We start from the raw sequence: 21,625 nt of genomic DNA, 5'->3' as shown, positions 1-21,625 counted from the left end.
GGGGGGGGGGGGGGGGGGGGGGGTTCAGTCTGATCAGCAGCTGCACTACTGGGAATCACTAACAACAGCGAATACCAGGCATCGAGTGGTTAACCAGGAGTCACAGGAAGATTCCCGGTGGTTGTTGGGCCCCGAAGGCGAGGGTGAGAGAGAGAGAGAGAGAAGGAGAGAGATCGAGATCTGTGTGTGGTGATCAGCTCTGTGGAGCAGGCTGCACATCTCACTGTGGTTCCCATATCTGCCTTCCTAGAAAACTACATTCAGTCTTCCCCATGTTTACGTTTCCTGACACGACCCTCTCCTGGTCTTTAAATGAGTGTAGGTCTGTTGTATGAAGTGGGATGAAGCTGCACAACAAACCATTGTAAGGAATGGAAAATGGATTGCATTTACATAAAGCTTTTCTAGTCTTAACGACCACTCAAGGCGCTTTACACTCATTCACCCTCTCACACCCATTCAGACAGTGCTTGCTATACAAACGGCGCAGCTCTACCCCACAAACTCACACACTGATGGTACATCGATCGGGGGCAATTTGGGATTCAGTATCTTGCCCAAAGACACTTCAACATGTGGACTGGAGGTTATTGTGCATAGAAAGCATCCTGTAACGTCTCCTGTCCATCTTATAGTCAGAGTTGTTTCTTTTAACCATGATCACCATCTTTCCTTAAGTGTTGTTGCTTAAACAAACGCATAATGATGAAAGTAGCGGATCAGGAGACACTTTCTCATTTCTAACTCTTCATTCTCGACCTTGGAAACAACAGTTGACAAGATTGTGTGACATGATGAAAAGAACAGCTACTGAACAGTTGTGAGATTGTTTCAGCTCCCACCGAGGTCAGACAGGAACTTTCTTCTGGACATTTTGTGTCTTTATTTGCGAGGAGACAGTGGAGAGTGATGAGCCTGAAAACATTCTCAGCTGAGTTTAACTTGTGAACCGAGAGACCTTTAAGGAATAACTACACCCACAAAACACCCAGAGCAATAAAACAAGATTAAACACAAACCGTAGCAGTCGTCTAGTCTACAGACAGGCTGAAACAAAGAGGAGACACTCATTTTTAAAATGCCTGCCATGATTGACATGTGATCGGAGGACATGAAAGACTACAGCCGTGCATGTTGTTATTCATGCACTAAAGAAGGTCGGGGTCAGCTATTGCCCCCTGTGTCCCCTCACATCCTCACTCCTCCGCTGCATTTGCTGGGAAGGAGGGTATGGACTTACATCGACATCGCCATGACAACTCGGCTACTTCATATGAATTGCTTGTTCAACTGTCATATGAAAGTGTTTCCCTGCTGAAAGGGGCTCCAGGTCTGGAAACTCTTACAGGGGATTATTTTGGTAAATTACCGGTCCCTGAGTTCCCCAATCACAATGTGATGTTCCTTCCACTGCGTATCTGGGTTTGGGTTGCCATGGCAACAGGCAGTAATAGTAGGGATTCCAAGTGTTCTGGTTCTGTCCCAGGGAGGAGGCATCCGCAGGACTGGGCCGATGCTGAAGCAACTTTACTGGGTCATTTCAATGTGAGGTTCTACTTCCACATCCCTGTGGACAAAACACATTTTGTCCCCTGACATCCATAGTATTCTTCTGTCAGTCGATACCAACAGCTCCTGATCATCAGGCGTGAAAAGGAGGAAACCTGGGGAATTTAGAGACTGCGACTTCAGGCCCAGGTTGGATCGTGTCAACTGTGTTCATCCAGGAAAAGGTTGAAATTTCTCCAGATGAAAATTTGAGAGAAATGAAGAAGTCATCAGTCCCGATTGCACAGTTTCAAATAAACGTGTGGTGAGATTTTCAGAAATGAGTGTATTCAGTGAAGAGAGTGTCTGTTCAAATAGATACCTGATGTTTCACCGGCTGCAGATATCTGCTAACGCTACACAGTCTTCACATTAGTCGGGTGTGTGTGCATGTGTGTGTGTGCGTGTGTGTGTGTGTGTGTGTGTGTGTGTGTGCGCGTGTGTTTTCTCACACTTCCTCTCTGGGGGCACCCAGGGCCAGATTATGCAGGAACACAGCAGCAGAGACTGGCATGGACTTGAAAGAACTGTCACACCTTTCACCCACAGCAAAGCAGCCAAAGCAGCTGTCTGAGCGCTGCTCTGCTGTAAAACCATCAGACCACAGTACAGCCGTACACCGTGTATGTGTGTGTGTGTGTGTCTGTGTGTGTGGATAAGTCATTCTGGGTTTAAAGACAAAGGGTTTTATAGGAGGCTTTACTCCTTTTGTCTCTGTCTATCTCTGGAGGCTGCTTATGAGCAGAGCTGAAGAAAGGAGGTGAAAGGAGAGAGACAAAGGGATTCAGAGGAGATGATGCTCTGTTTTTCTCTGAGAGGATAAACTGTGAAGAGAGAAGAGAATGTGCATCACAGACGGCCACAGAGAACATGGATAAACAAGATTTTTACTTTCAATATGATCAAAGGAGAATTATGTCTTGATCTTGACATTACAGGTGTGTTTTATTGAAATTATGAAAGAATTATGACCACCCACACTGGATTTTATGTTCGTGTTTTTCTAAAAATGTGCTGTTTTTCACTCTCCAGGAGAAGCTGTTCTCTGTGGTTTAAAACAAACACAGAGGAAATGCTTCAGCATCAGTAACAGAGTTAACAGAAAATTTAAATTTACACACAAAACAGTGTAATTAAACGACATAGTGTTAAATCATTTAAGTTCATTCAGCTTTGAAAGTTTCCCACCAGCCTTAACTAAACTAAAATTTTAAAAGTTGAGTTAAAGATATGAAAAGTAAGTTCAACATTATTTCTTATAGTGTTCATATAGTATAAAGGTAGATGTCCATATGTTGTTTGATTATAGATCAGGTCTAGGTTCTATATTAATACTGTGAAAGTATCAAAGCTTCAGTCCACAGAGAAATGCACACAGCCTGTATTCAGAAACTGAGCATTAAAACCAGCTGTCAGAACTTTGTGATGTCACAACAAGACAGTCACTGCCCACGACCATGCCCAAAGCCCCGCCCACCTGGACCCACCATCCAACCTTGCAAGATTTGGTTTCTCTGAGTGTTTGCCTGAAATCTGCTGCATTGTAAAGGATCACTCTCTTCTGATTGGCTCACTGACCTGTTGTTACTAGAGCTCCAGAGAGAAGCCTGAGAGAAGAGATGTAAAACTGCACTGAGATGGTTTTTGGTTCTTAAAACCAGAAATTCTTAAAAATATATCTTCTTATGAATCAACACTTCAAATAAAACACAGAAGAAGAGGAAAAAATAGATTGTCCCAACAATGTCAGAATTACACAATGATCACACCAAATATTTGATTAGGTTGTGATTTAAACTTATGATCATGACTTCAGAGACTTTTGACGTCATGACGACATGTAATCAGATAATACAATAAAACTCTGATCAAGACTAAACAAGGCATTCAAAAATAATAATTACACTAGCTTTTATTTATTCTTGACCTTGAATTTCAACTTCAGACCAGCTGCTGAACAGACTATGTGGTGAGACAATTGTGTCAACTATTGTTTCCAAGGTCTAGAATATTCTTTCCATCGCAACTATTTTATGTTATGTCATGTTCTCCATGGATTTTGAGCTTCTGTTTCTTTTGTTTTCCTGCTCAGCCTCGTGCTGCACATCCAGTTCTTCTTCTGATTACTTGACAGCTACATCACTTCCTGTACTACCAGTCCATTTGTTAGGACAGCACATGTTAGAGAGAACTTGAACTTTTCCAGATTCTGCTTTTACATAGAGAAACAGTTTCCTATAAGTGAAAAGTGAATGGCTCTTTTTCTTGTTTTTCTTCCTTCTCCTCCTCTTCCTCCTCCTCCTTCTCCTCCTCTTCCTCCTCCTCCTCCTCCTCCTCTCTGATTCCTGCCCCCTGAGGGGAAACACACCATGCAGAGAGAAAAAGAGGAAAGTGCTCATGAGAGGAAAAAGAAACTTTGATGGCGCTGAGGGAAAGTCAGAGCAGTTTGTCATTATCTTGTCTGTAGTGCTATAATTATACCCCCACATTTCTCTTTGAGATATACTGACATACGCACACACATACACACTTTGCGTCTACATATTACTTGTGTAAAGATGCACAGCAGCACAAGTACACACACGTCTAATACAAAGTGTGCAGCTACATCAGTGAGGTTTCTCCTCTCCTGTCCTGTTCCCAGCACCGTTCAGATGTACCAGGTCAAAGTCTGAATGTTGAGCTCAGGTTCTGTGGTGCAGCCACAGGGAGGCTAACTGTCCCCCGGGGGAGTCGACATGTCTCAGGTTACAAGTTGAATGTTACTGTGGGACAGGAAGAGTCAGATATGCAGGTGTCTTATGGAAGATTTTATTGGACTTTATGATTTATAAAGCAAAGAAGATTCTTCACAGTGGACTCAAAGATGAACAGATTAGATTTTGGTGGTCAAAGTTCAAATGTCAAGGTCACTGTTACCTCCTCACATTCTTGTGAACATTATATATCAGGAACACCAACAGGGAATTTCACTCTATCTGGCACAAACATTTATTGGACTCAAGGATGAGCTTATTAGAAATTGGTGGTCAAAGGGTCAAAGGTCACTGTGACCTCACAAAACATTGGCCATAACTCAAGAATCCAAACATTAATTATGTCATAATTAAACACAAACGTCTATAAGGATAAAATTAAGTGATTACATTTTATATCCAAATGGTCAAAGGTCAACTTCACTGTGACATCATAATGTTATGCAAAAACACTTCTGGCCATTATTCAACACTGTAACTCAGGAAGGAGAGATTGTGACCATATTTGACTGGTTGACTGAGGCAGACAGCTGTGAGGTGATGATTCTAGTTTTATTTCTGTTGTGTTGAATCTTATCCACAAAGATACAGAGCTATTTGCAAACTCGCATAAACATTTACACCTCTGTGGATCCATTTGTGCACATGAAATAGGTAAATAATATTTACATTTCATTTTAAATGCTTTTTTCTTTTTTTACGCTGTGATCTGAGTGACACTGTCAATGAGGTTCTCAGAATTAAATGTTTGCGCCCACGTAAAGCTACAATACTAATGGTGGCATCATTACAACACATTTACACATTACACATTTACATTTAGTCATTCTGCTGATGCTTCTATCCAAAGTGACTCGCAAGTGATCACTATCATCACTGCAGTGGCAGTAGGTTGTAGCTCAGGTGGTGGAGCTGAGTCACTTAATGGAAGGCCGGTAGTTCGATTCCCAGTTCTTCCAGGCCGGTATCGTCGGTGTATGTATGGTAGAAATGTGATATATATGCAGCGCTGTTTGTGAATGTGTCTTCCATTGTAAAACCTGTTGAGTGGTTGAGGAGATCAGAAAAGTGCAGACCAGATACCATTTAGGAGACTTTGGTCATGGATGTGCCAACATCTGTATCATATGTAAAAGGTTACATATGTACATATGTAAAAATAACTGAAGGAGCCAAACATGGAACAGGAAGTCATCAGAATGAAGCCTACTATAACTGCACTTTGTTGCAACCACTTTTGCTTTTTCAGAGAGAAACTGAAACTTACATTTTTCCATATGACCACTCTATTATGTATTACAGTTAAAGCTGAGCTCACTGTCCTTATACTCAGATTTGAAAGGCACCGACATCAAGGGCATCGACTGGGAGGACAGTTGTTGTTCTGCCGGAAACTGACCAACAAACAGAAAAGTCCTGTGGTGCTGATATGCATTTGGAGACATGGGGATTTGTCCAGGCCATGGTGCATGATGGGTATGATGTAACACCTGGTTACAGCTGACAAATTGTGGCCTAGATTGGTCATAAGGGGTTTGATGATGATAACACAATAAAAATATTTGTGCTCATATCGCACACACACACACACACACACACACACACACACACACACACACACACACACACACACACACACACATCCACCACTTCAACTAGAGTCAACTTATCCTCAACTTTTCACAAGTGAAAATGAGATACTTAAAACATTAAAGAACAGCAAAGTGCATTTAAAGCAGATTATAAATTTTGTGATAAATTTAAATATGAAAAAAGTGTGCTAACTTTGCATTTTAATGTACTGTCTTGAAGTGTTCTTCAGGTAAATACTCTTATAATTAGTAAATTAATATGCAGCACCTTTATAGATGTACTTTAATGTATTCATTAAAAAGTTTATTACTTTTTAATACCAAAAACTGTACAATGCCTTAAAGCAATTTAATCATTTTACATAAAAGTACAAGTTCAGTGGAACACAGAATTCTCTGGGCTTTATGAAATTCATGTGATGAATGTGTGTTTACACTTTTACAAAGCTTTATTTATATATACTGGACAGACAAAACAAGAGTGCGTTGTACAAATATCACATTTACTATAATGTAATAATGTAAATGAATACAACATTAGTGCTCTTTGTTTTTATGGTGAGACACCATCGTCAAGGAGTTGGAGTTGTGTAATAAATACACCAGCAGGTAAAATCAAAAGCGCACTTGTGTGTGTGTGCGCAGTGGCAATCCTAGCCTCTGGCGAGACCCGGACAAAGTGCCCATGTAAGTGCAGTCAGGTGTTAAATAAACGCTGTTTGGCGGAATAGCTTATACAAGAGTGTGTTTAGTTCTTCTACTGTCCAGCTGCTGCCGTAAATTTAGTGTGGGACTTATAAAGGACCATCTCATTTGATTTTATCTTTTGGGTCAATATATATTTGTTTCTGGTGTAATGGGTAAGGCCTCTGCCTTTCATGATGATGGTTACCTGTTCAAGGTGCACAATGAATGGTTTCCTCAGGTCTTTTTAATGGATCCTTTCCAGAGGTCTGCTTTGTAAAGCTCAGTGAGCTGCAGGCTTGTCTGGCTCTGCAGCTTCTGTGTCTCTGAGGAGGTCCCTGTAGCTCCTCACCTCTCCTTGCAGAGTTAGCTGTGTTGGAGGAAAAAAAGGTCCAGGTCCGGGCCAGAGACTAAGTCTAGACCTCTTCACCAACACTTAACTTTCTACAAAACTGCACTTTTACTGGAGTCAAAAAAAGATTTAAAAAAGAAGTCAATGGAGATGATCAGAGTCCAATGCAATAGAATTTATTCTTTTACAAGAACAAACGCGAGATCAGATCCGGATCTGAACTGGAAACGGAGTGCCTATGCACAATCATATATAGTTCCTCCTTAGGTGGATTCTCCACCTATTTTCTAAAGTGAACCTATAAAAGCCTTGGGATCAATGGTGTTCAGCCCCGTGTGGAATTCCCCAAACCAGGCACGCCAGGGCATCATAGTAGCCCCAGGTGTCCAGAAGCCCCTCGTCTACCCTAACTATGACTCCTGTGCCAAGGCGTGTAGTAGGACCAGGCATCCAAGAGCCCCTCCACCACCCTAAACCTAAGGCCCTCGTCTATCCTCATGCTGTGCCTCGCTATGGCTGCTACTCAAACACCATTGCTCTCAGGGCCCTTCACACCATCTTTTATACTTTATTCCCTCCAGCTTCCATTCTAACAATCCTACTTCAGTTAAAGGCTGGTTCACATACAAATCTAACCTCATTTCTGAGTAAAGCTATTCCATTGGATTATATAAGTTTAACAGTCAGTATATTTATAATGCATAGTATATTTTACTGAGAATTTACTACAACAGCTGCTCGATGATAACGCTGCTTCGTGGCTCCTGTTGCAGCTCAAGCTGCAGGAAAGAGAACTGTTAATGCTGTTGCTGTTGTTGCCCCTGAGGGACACAGGGGTTTGTTGACCTGTTTTGTCCTGTTAACACTGAACATATTCGTTGAAGATTCAGTGCTTGGCTCAGAGTTAAATCTCCTTTAGGGTGGAAAAGCATCACTTAGACCATTAAAACCTCTGCTTGTGAAATTCTCACAAAGGTCTGTTAACAGCTCCTTCAGGCAACGTGAGACCTCTGGGTTTCACTGAAGATTTTACTGACAGTCATTCCTCAAATGCCTAAATATCCACACCTCCATCAGATTACTGTTTGGCAACAGTGAGTCATCTATCTGATTTTAAATGATCACATCATTATTGACGTGACTAACTGGTGCTGAGAATTGAATACGAATTGGACAGAAACCCAGCTTCAAATTATGCATCTGTCCTTACTCTGTGTGTTTGTTTGGCCTTGTTGGCTCCAGCAGTGAAGCTCAGTGCTTTTAGCCTCTGGCACACTCACAGTGTCCATTCACCACCTCCCAGCAGGGCCTTATGTAACAGGCATCATAAACCACAGCACAAAAATCATGAATCAGTATAGATTCACTTCTCTAAAGTTCTCCTCTTTGCTGCTTTTCTAAAAGTTTAGGACGTTAGAAAAACCTCTGACTGAAAGGTTACTGGTTTGAATGCCAGCGGCTGTGTGTAAATTCAAATGTAGCTTAATCTGAATGTAGAGTGAGTTATATTATATAGTTAAATTCAAAATGTACACCTCCACTGAGTAGGTGTAAGTCATTAACAATACACTGAAACACATTATTGAAGCAACGTGAAAAAAATAATTTGCATTAATGTAACATTGACAGCAAAACTAACGTTAGCTTATCATCACTTCATGTCAAACCTATAGGCTACTCACCTGTTATTTAGAGACTGTCCTCCTGTAAAGAACGAGTCCATAGTTCATCTGTGCAGCAGGTTTTTATGACCCATAGCTAGGTTTTGTTGCCAGTGGTCATAGTAATTATGACAGGAGCAAAGAAAAAGTGCAGTGACATAAAGTCTACATCAGGAGGAGGTTGTGGTGGATGGAGGAATATGACACAGGAGAGTGCTGTTCGTTTCCCATGTGAAACTAGCTGTTTAATGTTGTTTGTATTATCCATGACTGTTCATTGTTATTAATGTAACCATGTCAACAAAGATTGTCTAATGTTGAGGAAGTATTTATTATTAATTATTAACCCTAACCCAAATCACCATCTTTTTCTAAACCTACCCAAGCCATGACCGTTAGTATCCATGGTAGGGGATCAATAAACCACCCTCGGTACAGTCAGCATGTTTATTGTGGTAATCATGACAACCGGGCTATTTTAGGACACACTCCTATGGGTCGTATCACAGGGTTGACGAAAACGACCTGTGCGGTTCTTCAGGTTGGAGGAGTGGTTTTCATATATGATGTCAGAACAGTGATTTTTATGATGCATTCACTAAAAATGGGAATTGCTGATTGCGCCGATTGATTACTCGTAACAGAAATACCTGTTTGTTCCCATGTGTGTCTCTATGGGTCGTTGCTCTCACCGCCTTCACAGCGGAGATTCAGGGAAACGAGAACCAAACAGCATATAGTTCACCAGTTTAACAGTTTTACTGAATCATTTCAGACACTTTTCTCTGAGTCTGACCCAAAACTAAACACAGAAAGCAGCCGCCTGTAACAGCCATGTTAGCTATCTGCATAAGGATGTATATATCTCAGTAAATACTGGCATTGTAATGTTGGATCACACTGAACATGTCAGCAGATGTTAATGTTTGTTAATGTCAGTTACACATTTTGCGGTCATTATAATCACTTCTTTCTCAGCTACGGAGAATTGAGCGTTTGGTTCAGCCGGCCCCTGCCTTTTCTTCCAGCTGATTGTGAGGAGGTGATGCAAAATCTGCGGGATGATGATTATAATGATGATGATGATGATGATGATGATGATGATGATAAGCACTGGAAATTAATTAGCTATAAGTCACTCACACAGCCGGTGTCGCTCTCACCTGTGGACATTTATTTGGAAAGCTGTAGGAGGCTGGTGCAGATATGTTTTAATGGAAATATGCCAGATTGAAATATATTGAAATTTTCCTTTAAGGTGTCGATTTTTGCTGAATTTTGTGTGTGGATGTAGTTACTATTCATTACTGTAGCTTTATAAAGACAGCCATGGCTAGTCAGTTTAATAATCTTTGATGTATGAAGTAATGAGGTTTTATTTGATGGAAAAAAAACAATGTTATGAAATCATGTTGACTAATTCACACATTATACAATTATGTTAATTACAGTTAACTCGGTCCCAACACCAGTAACTTCCAACAGCGCCCATTAAGACTGCAAACATGTGGAGGTTTCTCAGAGCTCACTGGACAATAAAGCTGCATTTCCACTGCAGGAACTTTCCCCAGGAACCAGGAACCTTTTGACTGGTCAAGTATTCACAGCATTTTATTTCACCCGCAAAAGTGTGCAGCGAGCAAGCGAGCGCTGAGAGAGCAAACACATTTTCCACACTGCAAAACAGGTCAGGGAGAAGGTAAAAAAAAACTGAAACAGGATTTAGACAAAATAAAGGACCACAACAACCGGAGCGGCTAGGATTCCCACCCATCATGTATAATACGGGATCATCCCGTATTTGAAAATAAAATGCTGCATCCTGTATTGAATGAATACCGGACACAATTTGTCCCGTATTTTCATTCATGTTATGTCCTCAAAGTGCTGTGAATAATGTAATGTCAACTTTAGGACTCTCAGCCGGAAACGCAGACAACAATGGGCCACAGGAACTTTTTAGTTCCTGAAGAAAAGTACTAAAAGTTCCAGGTACTTTTTGGTTGAAACACAGCTTAATATGACTTTGATATCCAGCTCTGATGAAGTTGACAGCTTTACAGTTAGAATCACATGACGGTAAAAAACATTCAGTAATACAATGAGCAAGTATATTCAACAGTTTCTGTTTTGTAAAATGTTTAAGGACGCAACTTATTTCTCTTTGATAATAGGATGATTTTTAACCTTGTTAACGGCCATATGATGTTTTTATATCATACCAGACATATGATGAGTGAAATAATCATCAACACCATGACTGAGTGTTTCCACCTTGAACTGCAGTGAACCAATGACAGTCTCATAAAAACAGATTCAGACAGCCAGGGTTTCATACGTCACAAACCTAAGGAACCAATCCTGTCAACTTGTGGGGACGGGGGGCGGGGCTAAATAAACCTGAAACCTTGTCAGTACAGAGAGAGAGAGTTAGCATTCGCACAACCCACTAACACTGTGTCAGCCACTGCCAGTTACAAGCTAACAAACAACATAAACAAATAAAAGATGCTAACTATGCTAACAGTTCTGATCCGTCTGCTAGTCTCTGGTTCTGGTCTCAGACTCCTCCTCTGAGTCTGGGTCTGACTGAGGCTCAAACATGTGGCTGAGTCTCTCTGATGTTTCCTCCTCTAACCATCTTGATGCTCTCTGCTCTCTCACCTGTCCACCTGGAGACAGCAGGAAGTAAGAGGAGAGGAGCTTCAGACCCAGTTTTTATGTGTGAAAACCATGTTAAACTAAATATGAATCATAGCAAAGGATTTTTATAGAGTTTAAAACAATTCTGGAGGATGCAATGTATTTCTCAAAATCTTTCTCAAAATCTTGAATAAAAGGATGATACTTAATGTTTGTCTTGGCAGTGTCAGATATTATTCTAATCAGTCCCATTAAGAAGAGTAGTAATAATATTCGCCCTGAATCCAATATGCTGTAAACTTAGACGTCTTTATATCGGATGATTAATCAAACCAGCCTATAGGCAGATTATCACCCACAGCTGGACTGCTGTGGAGCAGCAGACCGTGGTGAATTGTCGGATTATGTTTTGATTATGAAGGTGCAACAGTTAGTACTGATTCTAGACTCAAACATTAAATTAGCTGCTGCAACAGAAGTTTTTTTGCAACAGTAATTTTTGTTATTAGGCCATATTTTTTTGTGTACGATTGAGGTGCGTTTGATTAATACATTTTCCCCCCCAGCCCCCCTTCCTTCAGTATGCCTCTGCGGGAATGTGTGGAGCTGCATGTGTAAAGGTCTTTCCGGTGTCACAGTGGGTACAGGTGATCAGCAGCTGGTGTGTTTCAGCGCCGGCCCGGCCCGGCCCTCTGCTGGTCCCACATCTCATAAATGACATTATGGAAAACTAATGTGCGTCGGGCCTCAGTGGAAATGATGAATCCACCTCGTAAACTGTGGGCATTGTCAAGATTTTATTGGATGGTTTCACCTTGTCGCCTTTTACAGACACAGGTGACGCATTACGCAGTAGAAAAACAGATGTGTCTGTGTGTGTGTGTGTGTGTGTGTGTGTGTGTGTGTGTGTGTGTTTGTGTGGTACAGTTGTGCTACACTGGCAGCTTTATTCCTGGCCGCTCTATGAATGCCAGTCTGTAAGCAGAGAGGGTCAGAGACAGACTGCCTTCAGTGCTGAGTGTGAGTATGTGTGCATGTGTGTGTGAATGTGTATGTGTGTGTGTGTGTGTGTGTGTGTGTGTGCAAGAGAGAGAGAGAGAGAGAGGTGCTTTGATGAATCCTATTGATCTTTGTTTGGATGACTTCACAGCCAGCAAGAGGAGGGAAGCAGATGCACAAACAGAAGACGAGTCCTGCAGACTGATCAGGTTTTAGACAAAACTCCAGCATCACCAAAATCACAGCAGAGTGATGATCAATTCTCAGGCAGCTCTTTGCATAGGCATAAATTCACCAAGTCTCCTAGGCACTTTTTATTTCTATGTTGCTTGGACATGTCTGTTTCCAAACATGTCCAAGTCTTCCAGAGACAGAGTGTAAATACTCCAGAATAGCCGCACAGAGAATAAACACAATTAGTTGACTGCTGTGGAGTTTAAATAGGAAGCAGTTTTTATATCTTAGAGGAAAAGATGTTTCAGGCAGCTCCTGATGCTCTACACAATCCCTGGGCTGCACATCATGATGCATTAGCACCACAGTTCCTCCCCAGCACTATTTACAACATATTTCTCAATTATATACATTATCTACAGCAAGCTATATCCAAATGTATGCTAATTCAAAGTACCAGTGCCATTAAACTGAACCAGTTAAATTTAGCACAATCCCATGGTAGGCTAACTGTTAGCTTCCTCCACATTTCCTTTCAAATGTTTCTCACCGGGATTTTTGTTCACGCTTATTAATAGTCGATGGATAAGTTCAACAGAATCTATGTTTTAATTAGTGCAGAACTCTGTGTCTGTAGTAAATTTCATGGCTGGACGAAAGTGATGGAGTAACCCACCATGAGCCGTGCTGCTAGGCTGGGTAATGAGAAGCTCAGAACAGAATGTTGCTCTATAACAGTGCTTCTCAAACCAAGGACTCCACCACTATATTAAAAATCACAGACCACCTAACTCCTCAAACATTCCAAAAACCTTTTTTTTTTCCTCATAGTTTTTTGTTTTTTGAGGAGGAGAATGAGGAGTTGAACTAGCTCAGTGCATTAGCGCCCATATGGTATGCACCCTGACCAGTTGGCTATCAGGTCACCCTTGCTCAAGTCAAGAGTTTTACAGCTGTTGCCGCGTGTCAAATTCTCCTTTGGCAAGATACTGAACCCCACAATACCTCTGATGGCTGATCCATCAGTGTATGAGTACGGTTGTGATGTATGAACGTGTGAGTGTTTGAATGTGGCAAGTATTGTATAGCGCTCCGTAAGACTAAGAAAGCACCTCACACACTGCATGGCAACAGGTGATGCTATTTATTTAGCATTGAAATTATCAATAAATTGATCAATAAAGTAATCTGATTCTGATTCTGATTAAACTGAACTGGTTAAATTTAGCACAATCCCATGGTAGGCTAACTGTTAGCTTCCTCCACATTTCCTTTCAAATGTCACTGATCATTTTTGACGTAAATTGTAATCATGTTTGATTTTACACATTAGTCGATTTAACATTGGAAACAACACATACTCACCAGTAGACTTTGTGGTCACTGAGACAACAAAACAGAAGCTTGTAGGTTCAGCAACAGGTTCAAAGTGGCTGATCTAGTTCTGGTGTTTCCTTGCGTGACCAGTCAGACAGTACAAAATCAGTTTTGGTTTCTATAAATCATTTCCTCCTTTATGACAACTGTTTATATAACTCACACTAAATCACATTTTATTAAGGCTTAAAGTTATGGAGAATTAAGGGCGTGGCCTCTTTGAGTGAAAGGTAGGTGAGCGTATTTGCATTATCTGGGAGTTAGGGGCGGAGTCAGGCACTGCCAAGATGCCAACGGTGGAGCAGCTCAATCTGAGTTTCAAAACCGCTTTTCAGTAACCTGTGGGTCATGTCACAGAGGCGACGTCCATGTGTATTTACAGTCTGTGAGAAAAACCATTGCTCTGTAAAGGAAAGTTTGATATGAAAGATACAGGCGGATGTGATACAGAAAGAGTTTAACAGCTTAAAGCTGATGTAACAACACGAGAGGTCTGGATATGCATAAATTATCTTTAAGACGTAAAGAAAGTTGTTTGTCTGTCAGTTTGTGGTCATTTTAATGAAACACAACTCTATTTAGAAATGTGCAAATTAAAATAATTCATTTTTTATTTTCATGCAAATTAAATTTAAAAAAAAATTGCCACTCAGTGAACTTGATGCTTTCAGGCCTCCGTGAATGCTTGGTGACAGTTAGCTTGTTTCCCACTTTGTACATTTTGCAATTCAGCCTTGTGTATACAAACTCATCCTTTCTTCCTTCCATCCTCCCTCTTCTAACTCCTAGCTTCCTTGCGCTTTCTTTTGCAACCATCAGCGGATCAGGAGGAAGCGATTCATTACAGCTATTGCATCTAGAAGAGTCAGATCATATTTCAAACTCATAACAACTCTCAGTGAGAATAATACAACTGTGGCAAAAAAATGAAGAAATTGAAATATGGAAACACAGTCTGTCATCACTTTTCTCACACATTTTAACAACAAATGTGCAGCGACAAGAAAAGAGCATCGTCGTGAATGTACAATGGGCTCGTCTTGAAGTCCCGCCGACATCTGAAGATAAGAAAGAAAAGATTTTTCTATTTGCATATGCAACGCTGATAATGACTTTCATGGTGAGATTAGGTCGAAATGTATGCATAAGGATTTTCTGTCTCTCTCCACCCCTTTGAGTTGTCTCCCAGTACTGATGGACAAGCTTTCCAGAGAAAATGGAACAGAGAGTCTCACACACACACACACACACACACACACACACACACACACACACACACACTGGAAGTTTGATCTCTTCTGATTGGTCAAGAAGGACCTCAAACTAAATTGATCATATTATGTGATAGTGTTGTAGCTGTGGTTTTATGACTTTTGCCAGCTTGTATCTGATGTTGACCCACTAGTTCATGTCAACAGGGGATTATTTGGGTTAATGTGCCAGCAAATAGGCGAGTAATGGTATCCTCTGTCCCGTGGGAACATCTCGACATGGCCAGAGGTCGCTGACCTCCATCACAGCTCTCCCTCAGGCTGTATCGACATATCGCCTCCCTCATCTGCTCCTCCTCTCGCTCCTTCTCATCTTCACTCTTTCATCGAAACCGCACAAGAGACTTGAGTAAGATTCTTGAAGGGGAGATAAAATGTCAGAAGGTAATCCTGGAGAAAGAAAAGAGATAAAGAGGGGAAAGCCGAGGCAGAGTAGATGAGAAGAGTCACTCCCTTGTTTCTATTTCCCATGTTATGTACAGCATTTGTCCTCTGGAATGGGGGGGGGGGGGGGGGGGGGGGGGCTGCATGCTGCAAAATTTGTGTGAATCGCAGCTTGATGTCTCTGAGTGGATAAAAAAAAAGGAGAGATTTTCATCAACAAAGAGCTGCTTTTCGCTTGGCACTGTTCTGCCTTAGCAGGCTTTGATGTGTCGGCGTTAGCCTGAATGGGGACGAATGGAGAGCATACAAAGAGAGAATAAGTGGGAGGGGTAGAAAACGAGCCCTTCTTCCTGAGCAGAGATAATCCATCATGTATTTTCAACTTACACTTCCCTCCAAATACTTTAAAGGACTAAAGGAAGGTTTGATATGACAGGGAGAGTTGTGAAAAAAGTGCATTTAACAGGTTAAAGCTGAGGTAACAGCATGGAAGTCTGTATTTGCATAAATTCTTTTTAAGACAGAAAGAAAATGATGAAGTTCTACAGTCAAAGATTGTATTTTAATTTTATGTGAACAGGATATTAAAGATTCCATATAAGATATTATCTTGTGGGAATAAGATATTAGGTTTGTGTCGCAGGCTTGTCGTATATTATGTTCACATTATTATCTTGTAAAAACAAGATTATATGCTGTTCACACAGCTTATTTTCTTGATCCATAAGATCCATATGGTGTAAAAATATTCATATATTACTTGCACAAGCTACCATCTTGTAGGAGCAAGATCTATGTGTTGTGTGAATAACAACAATTTTATGTGGGAACTAGATATTGTGATGTGAGCACAATCTTGCAGGAACAAGATATACTTGTTGTGCAAACAAATAATCATCAGGTAGGAGCAAGATCCATGTGTACACATATTTTCCTGTGGGAACTAGATTTATCTGTTGTGGGCACAGGTTCTTATCTTGTGTGAAGTTAATATTTAATGTGCACAAAGTTTTATAGGAAGCAAAAACCCATCTGTTGTGGGCATATTTAAGGTTATTTAAAGGTGACATTATTCAGAATAAAAATGTCACCTTGTAATTAAATCAACAAAAGAGACAGTCTGTAAGATTGCTGAGCAAAACCAATTCTCAAATTAACATGGTAAAGTTACACAGTGAGCCTTGCAGAAATCCTGCTGGATTTATTCAGCAATATGAATCATTCTGAGCATATAACAGTAAGGTGCTTCCAATATGCCCTAAACCCATGGCTCAGGCTGAGATTGTCTTCTTAGAAATGTCTATACTCATATTAAAGGTCCCATATACGGTAGTCTAAAGGTAGATGTCCATGTGTTGTTAACACTGTCAAAGCCTTAAAACCAGTCGTCAGGACTTTGTGTGATGTCACAACAAAGCTGTCACCGCCCTCAGCCTTGCCCCAAGCCCCACCCACCTGGACCCACCATCCAACCTTGCAGGATTTGATTTCTCTGAGCTTTTACCTGAAATCTGCTATATTTGTATCGGATCACTCAGAAAACAGTCAGTCAATCAGAAGAGAGACTCAGAGCCTACTCTCCTCTGATTGGCTCACCAACCTGTTGTTACTAGAGCTCCAGAGAGAAGCCTGAGAGAGGAGATGTAAAACTACATTGAGATGGTTTTTGGTTCCTAAAACCACAAATATATCTTCTTATGAATCAACACTTCAAAATAAAACACAGAAGAAGAAGAAAATATTGAGCTTTAAATACAAAAAGATGATTCCCAGAAACAAGGGGGAAATGCTTTTAACTGAGACATTGCTCTAATATGTTTAAATTTTTAATAACAGCGTTCCTGTGTGTGTTGAATTTTGAATTCACCTCTTCAAGCAACTAAAGGAAACAAAGACAGAGAGCAACTTGTATCTCCACATACGTATCTATCCAATACTGGAGTTTATTGAGAAAGTAAGAGACTGATTTTTACAGACATGATCCTGATATATCTCTGATTGGCCTGACCCTTTCTTTCATGAAAACTTACTTATGGTTTTTTTCCTGCTTGACAATTGATGTGCAGGTGGAGAACTTATCACAGAACAGCTCTTGTATGTCTTTGTCAGACTCGAACTAGGACATGACCCAAATGCACGACCCAAAAGATGAAAGTTCAACTAAATGATATTTATTGACAAAGTACAACAGAAAATCACTCTTAGAGAGGAAAAAACGGCAAACGCCAGAGAACAAAAAATCACTGTGAGGAAACGACAAAGTAACAAAATAACATGACTAAGCACAAAGTTGCAAAGTAACAACACCAGAGTAGAGACTAAACAAGAGACAAAACAAAGTAACAAAGTACACGACCTGAATTGACAAAGACTTGGAGCATGGGGCCGGGAGGTTCATGAACAGAGAACAAGACGAACTGGCACAGAACAAAGGGAAACACAGACAGATGTAATACAAGGTAATGGGGAACAGGTGGAAACAATCAGGGCGGAGAAGACAATCAGACCAACGGGAGACACCAGGAGGAAGGGCAAGTTACCTGAAACGAGAGGAGAGTCAAATGTCAAAATAAAACAGGAAGCGACGAGACAACATAGACACAAGACAGAAAACTAAACACAACCAGACACAGATCATGACAGTCTTCATCAGATAAAAGGGTGTAAGAGATTGGTTTCCTCCCACGCACATGATGAATTGTCCTCCTACCGACATGGTTGAAGAATGACTTCAAAGAGAAATACATAAAACCTCCTTAGTCAAACTGGATGGCGCTCAATGGTGGTCCCTGAGTTATTTCAGCACTTCATGTCAGCAGCGCTCCCTCCCTCTCTGCCCTGGCCAGCACCACACTGAAAGGCCACACTTGTGCCACAACACAATCAATTTAGATTCTGCAACGAAACTACTGCCCTGCAGGGGAAAAATAATCAAGCAGCATAAGAAAACATTCCTGTCCTTCAGATGCAAAGCCCTCAGGGTGCTCTCTGCCTCACACTCTTGTCGTTCCTCTTCATCTTCCTCCTTTCCATCCTGCCTAGGTCCACGTCATCACAAGCGTCACGGTGCATATGAAATCTGCCTCAGATGAATGATTGCTGGCGGAATCTGTGCATATTAAACACTCAATATCTGTCATATCCTCTAATATCATTATTTTCCTCCACACCCATGGACTAATCTCTATCATAACTATTGAGTGACTCAGATAGGGGAAAAAGATAGAGTCAGTAAAGAGATGATAATAAAGACTGAGTTTAATGACACCCTCTCACTGTCCGCCTGTCTTCCCATCACTCACTCGTCTATTTTGCTTCAGGTTCATTCATTTTAAAGTGCTTTATTGGCACGGTGTGATCGTCCTTACACTGCCAAGGAAATTATGAGAAAAAAGGTGTGAAGACAACAAATGATTATAGAGATAGGAAGTAAGTATGAAACAGTAATTATGTTACAAATATCAACAACAAACAAAATCAACAAAATATATATATATATTTCATATTATGAAGTATTAAGGCAAAAATAAGCAGTACTAGTAGTGCCTTGGTTCTGCTGGATACAAACGGACAAGCAGTGTGCAAAATCAGATCTCCAGATCGAGATGGTCACCTCCCCGAAAGCTTTTTATTTGAATTTCACAGTAACGTCTCTTCCTTTCTCCCCCTCCCTCCTAATTTGTTTCTCCCTGAGCAGCTGGAGTTGTCAGGAGCGGCCGTCCTCCACCAGGCCAGGAGGGATCAAGTAGTGGACTCCTGTCGAGTCTACAGTGCTTCCAGCCGTAAGCGACGAGTCCTGACACCCGGAGACCTGAAACACCTCGTGGTCGATGAGGACCATGAGCTCATCTACTGCTATGTCCCCAAGGTGGCTTGCACCAACTGGAAACGTGTCATGATGGTGCTGACAGGTCGGGGCAAATACAGGTGAGTGTAGCACCTGTCAGACTGTCAAATGAACTTAGAGAGTACTCGGGACCATTCATTTCCCTTTACTTGATACAAAGACACGAGTACATATTTCTTCTCCTTGTGCTTCTCCATAGTGACCCAATGGAAATCCCTTCCAATGAAGCCCATGTTCCATCCAACCTGAAGACCCTGAACCAGTACAGCATTGCTGAGATCAACCACCGCCTCAAGAACTACTTCAAGTTCCTCTTTGTCCGTGAGCCCTTCGAGAGGCTGGTCTCTGCATACCGCAACAAGTTCACTCTCAAGTACAACTCATCCTTCCACAAGCGCTTTGGCACCCGTATAGTCCGGCGCTACCGCAAGAATGCCACACAGGACGCCCTTGTCAATGGTGCTGATGTCAAATTCAAGGAATTCACTGAGTACCTGGTGGACCCGGCCACGCAGCGCGATGGCCCACTCAACGAGCACTGGCAGACCGTCTACCAGCTTTGCCACCCATGTCACATCCACTATGACCTGGTGGGCAAGTATGAGACACTGGAGGAGGATGCAAACTATGTGTTACGGCTGGTGGGTGTCGGCAACTCCCTGCGCTTCCCGAGCTATGCCAAGTCCACTCGTACCACAGATACCATGACGGCCCAGTTCTTCAGCAATATCAGCACCCAACAGCAGATCCAACTCTACCAGCTTTACAAGTTGGACTTCCTCATGTTCAACTACTCCACACCCAGCTACCTCCGGCTGGACTAATGGAGGACAGAGCTGGGACTCTGAGAATGGCTGCCTTGTTTAAGAAGAGGCAACAAAATCAGTAAAGGGCAAAATTTTTTGGAAGCAAACTTGATTTAAAAAACTGTCATCATACCTTACAGGTGTGGGGTTTGGAATAAACATAAACAGATGCTGAAAGAAAGAAAAATAATGCGTGCTTGTCTGGGCATAAGTAGGAGGATGTCCAGTCAACTCTGGATGATCCAGAGAGCACTGACTGGATGAGAATATGGGCTGAATGGACCAAACGCATGCAAAGACTAACATGAGGGTGAAGCAGGTCTTCAAGATGTTTTAAAAGGGGAACTTTCCTGATGATGTTCCCTACACAATTAAACAAACTGCTGACAAATTAGGCTGCTTCAGATTCTGCAAAGTAAACAGCGACCTTGCACGCGCCCTGACCCTGATGCATCGCGCGAGCTAAGCTTATCTTTCCCTCCCCCTGATCAATAGAGATACTCCGTCAAATTGTAAAAGACGATTCATGTCCTCTGCTGTGCTGCCAGCATGGTGTGTTAGCACCCATCACCCTTGCCCTCATTAGATTCATACATTTCAGAGGGCAACTGGCTCATCAACGCCTCAAGGACACCCTATAACGGACAGCTACTGACTTCACTCTCAAGACCTTTATGACTGTACTACTACAGCCAAACTGTCCCTGGTCTCTGTCATTATAATGTGGGCAGGGGGGACCTCTCATGTTACACACCGAGGACCTTGTGAAACTGGAGACGCCTGCCGCAAAAGTGAAGTATAGAAGCGTTTAATAAATCATTGCCTGTAAACGATCCTTGACACTTTTGGATGCAGTGTGGAAGGTACAGGATGCGCTGATTGGGGCGCACCAGCTGTGAGTCTGCCACTGAGTTGAAAGAAAAGAGACAGCTTGAGCGGTTGTGAAAGGCTTAAAGGCACTGGATGAAATAATCCCCGCGTTGCCGCATCCCGCCCAGGGCCATCACGTCAAGGGCCACACCCACAAAGCCTCTGTTCCAATGACCAAACATGTCTGTCTTTCAGTAAATTAAGATTATCCTTTTGTGTACATGCTTAATTTAGTTTCTACTGAAGCGTTGCTGCGAGCAGCAATTACAAAAGATTATTTAATTTGCTTTGTTCATTAAACTAAGAGAACAATTTAATATTTTGTTTTCCTGGGCTGATGAACAATTTAAAAGATTTTTGAAAGTTGAACTGTTGTTAAGAGTTTTGTCATGCTGAGTTCTCTCTTCACAACTTGCCTCAGATGCCACTACATTATTAGTGCATCACAGCACTTTCATTTCTGAAGGGTTTATGGTACATTTCAGCCCACGGCTTTGTCCTTCTGTGTCTGAGTTCATCAGAGATTTGTGGGTGATTTTCTATTTCCTGTTGTCAAACATTTGGTGCCAAAATGGCCATGAGAGCCTCAGAGATCCATACTCAGTGCTCAGTGTGCATCGTTGCAGTTAAGCAAACTCATAGGACGACCCCACCCCCACCC

At 41.7% G+C, this 21,625-nt stretch overlaps 1 protein-coding gene across 2 annotated transcripts in view; it reads left to right on the top strand.

The window, feature by feature from the left end:
* chst11 (carbohydrate (chondroitin 4) sulfotransferase 11) overlaps positions 1 to 21,281 on the top strand; it is a 96,715-nt gene extending 75,434 nt beyond the window's left edge. For both annotated transcript variants that reach the window (XM_087177238.1, XM_023418741.2), the window contains exons 3-4: positions 19,139 to 19,368; positions 19,488 to 21,281. In XM_087177238.1, the coding sequence (XP_087033364.1) occupies positions 19,139 to 19,368; positions 19,488 to 20,112 (855 nt within the window). In that variant the 3' untranslated portion in view covers positions 20,113 to 21,281. The remainder of the gene's footprint in view (positions 1 to 19,138; positions 19,369 to 19,487) is intronic.
* Positions 21,282 to 21,625: the final 344 nt, after the last annotated feature.

This window comes from Seriola lalandi, unplaced genomic scaffold, assembly GCF_002814215.2.
Source record: "Seriola lalandi dorsalis isolate HSWRI2012SDOR001 ecotype SW California unplaced genomic scaffold, Sedor1 jcf7180002054584, whole genome shotgun sequence".
In the NCBI taxonomy this organism is placed as follows: Eukaryota; Metazoa; Chordata; class Actinopteri; order Carangiformes; family Carangidae; genus Seriola; species Seriola lalandi.
Note: the sequence above shows the minus strand (reverse complement) of the source record. Positions and strands in the feature narration are given on the sequence as shown.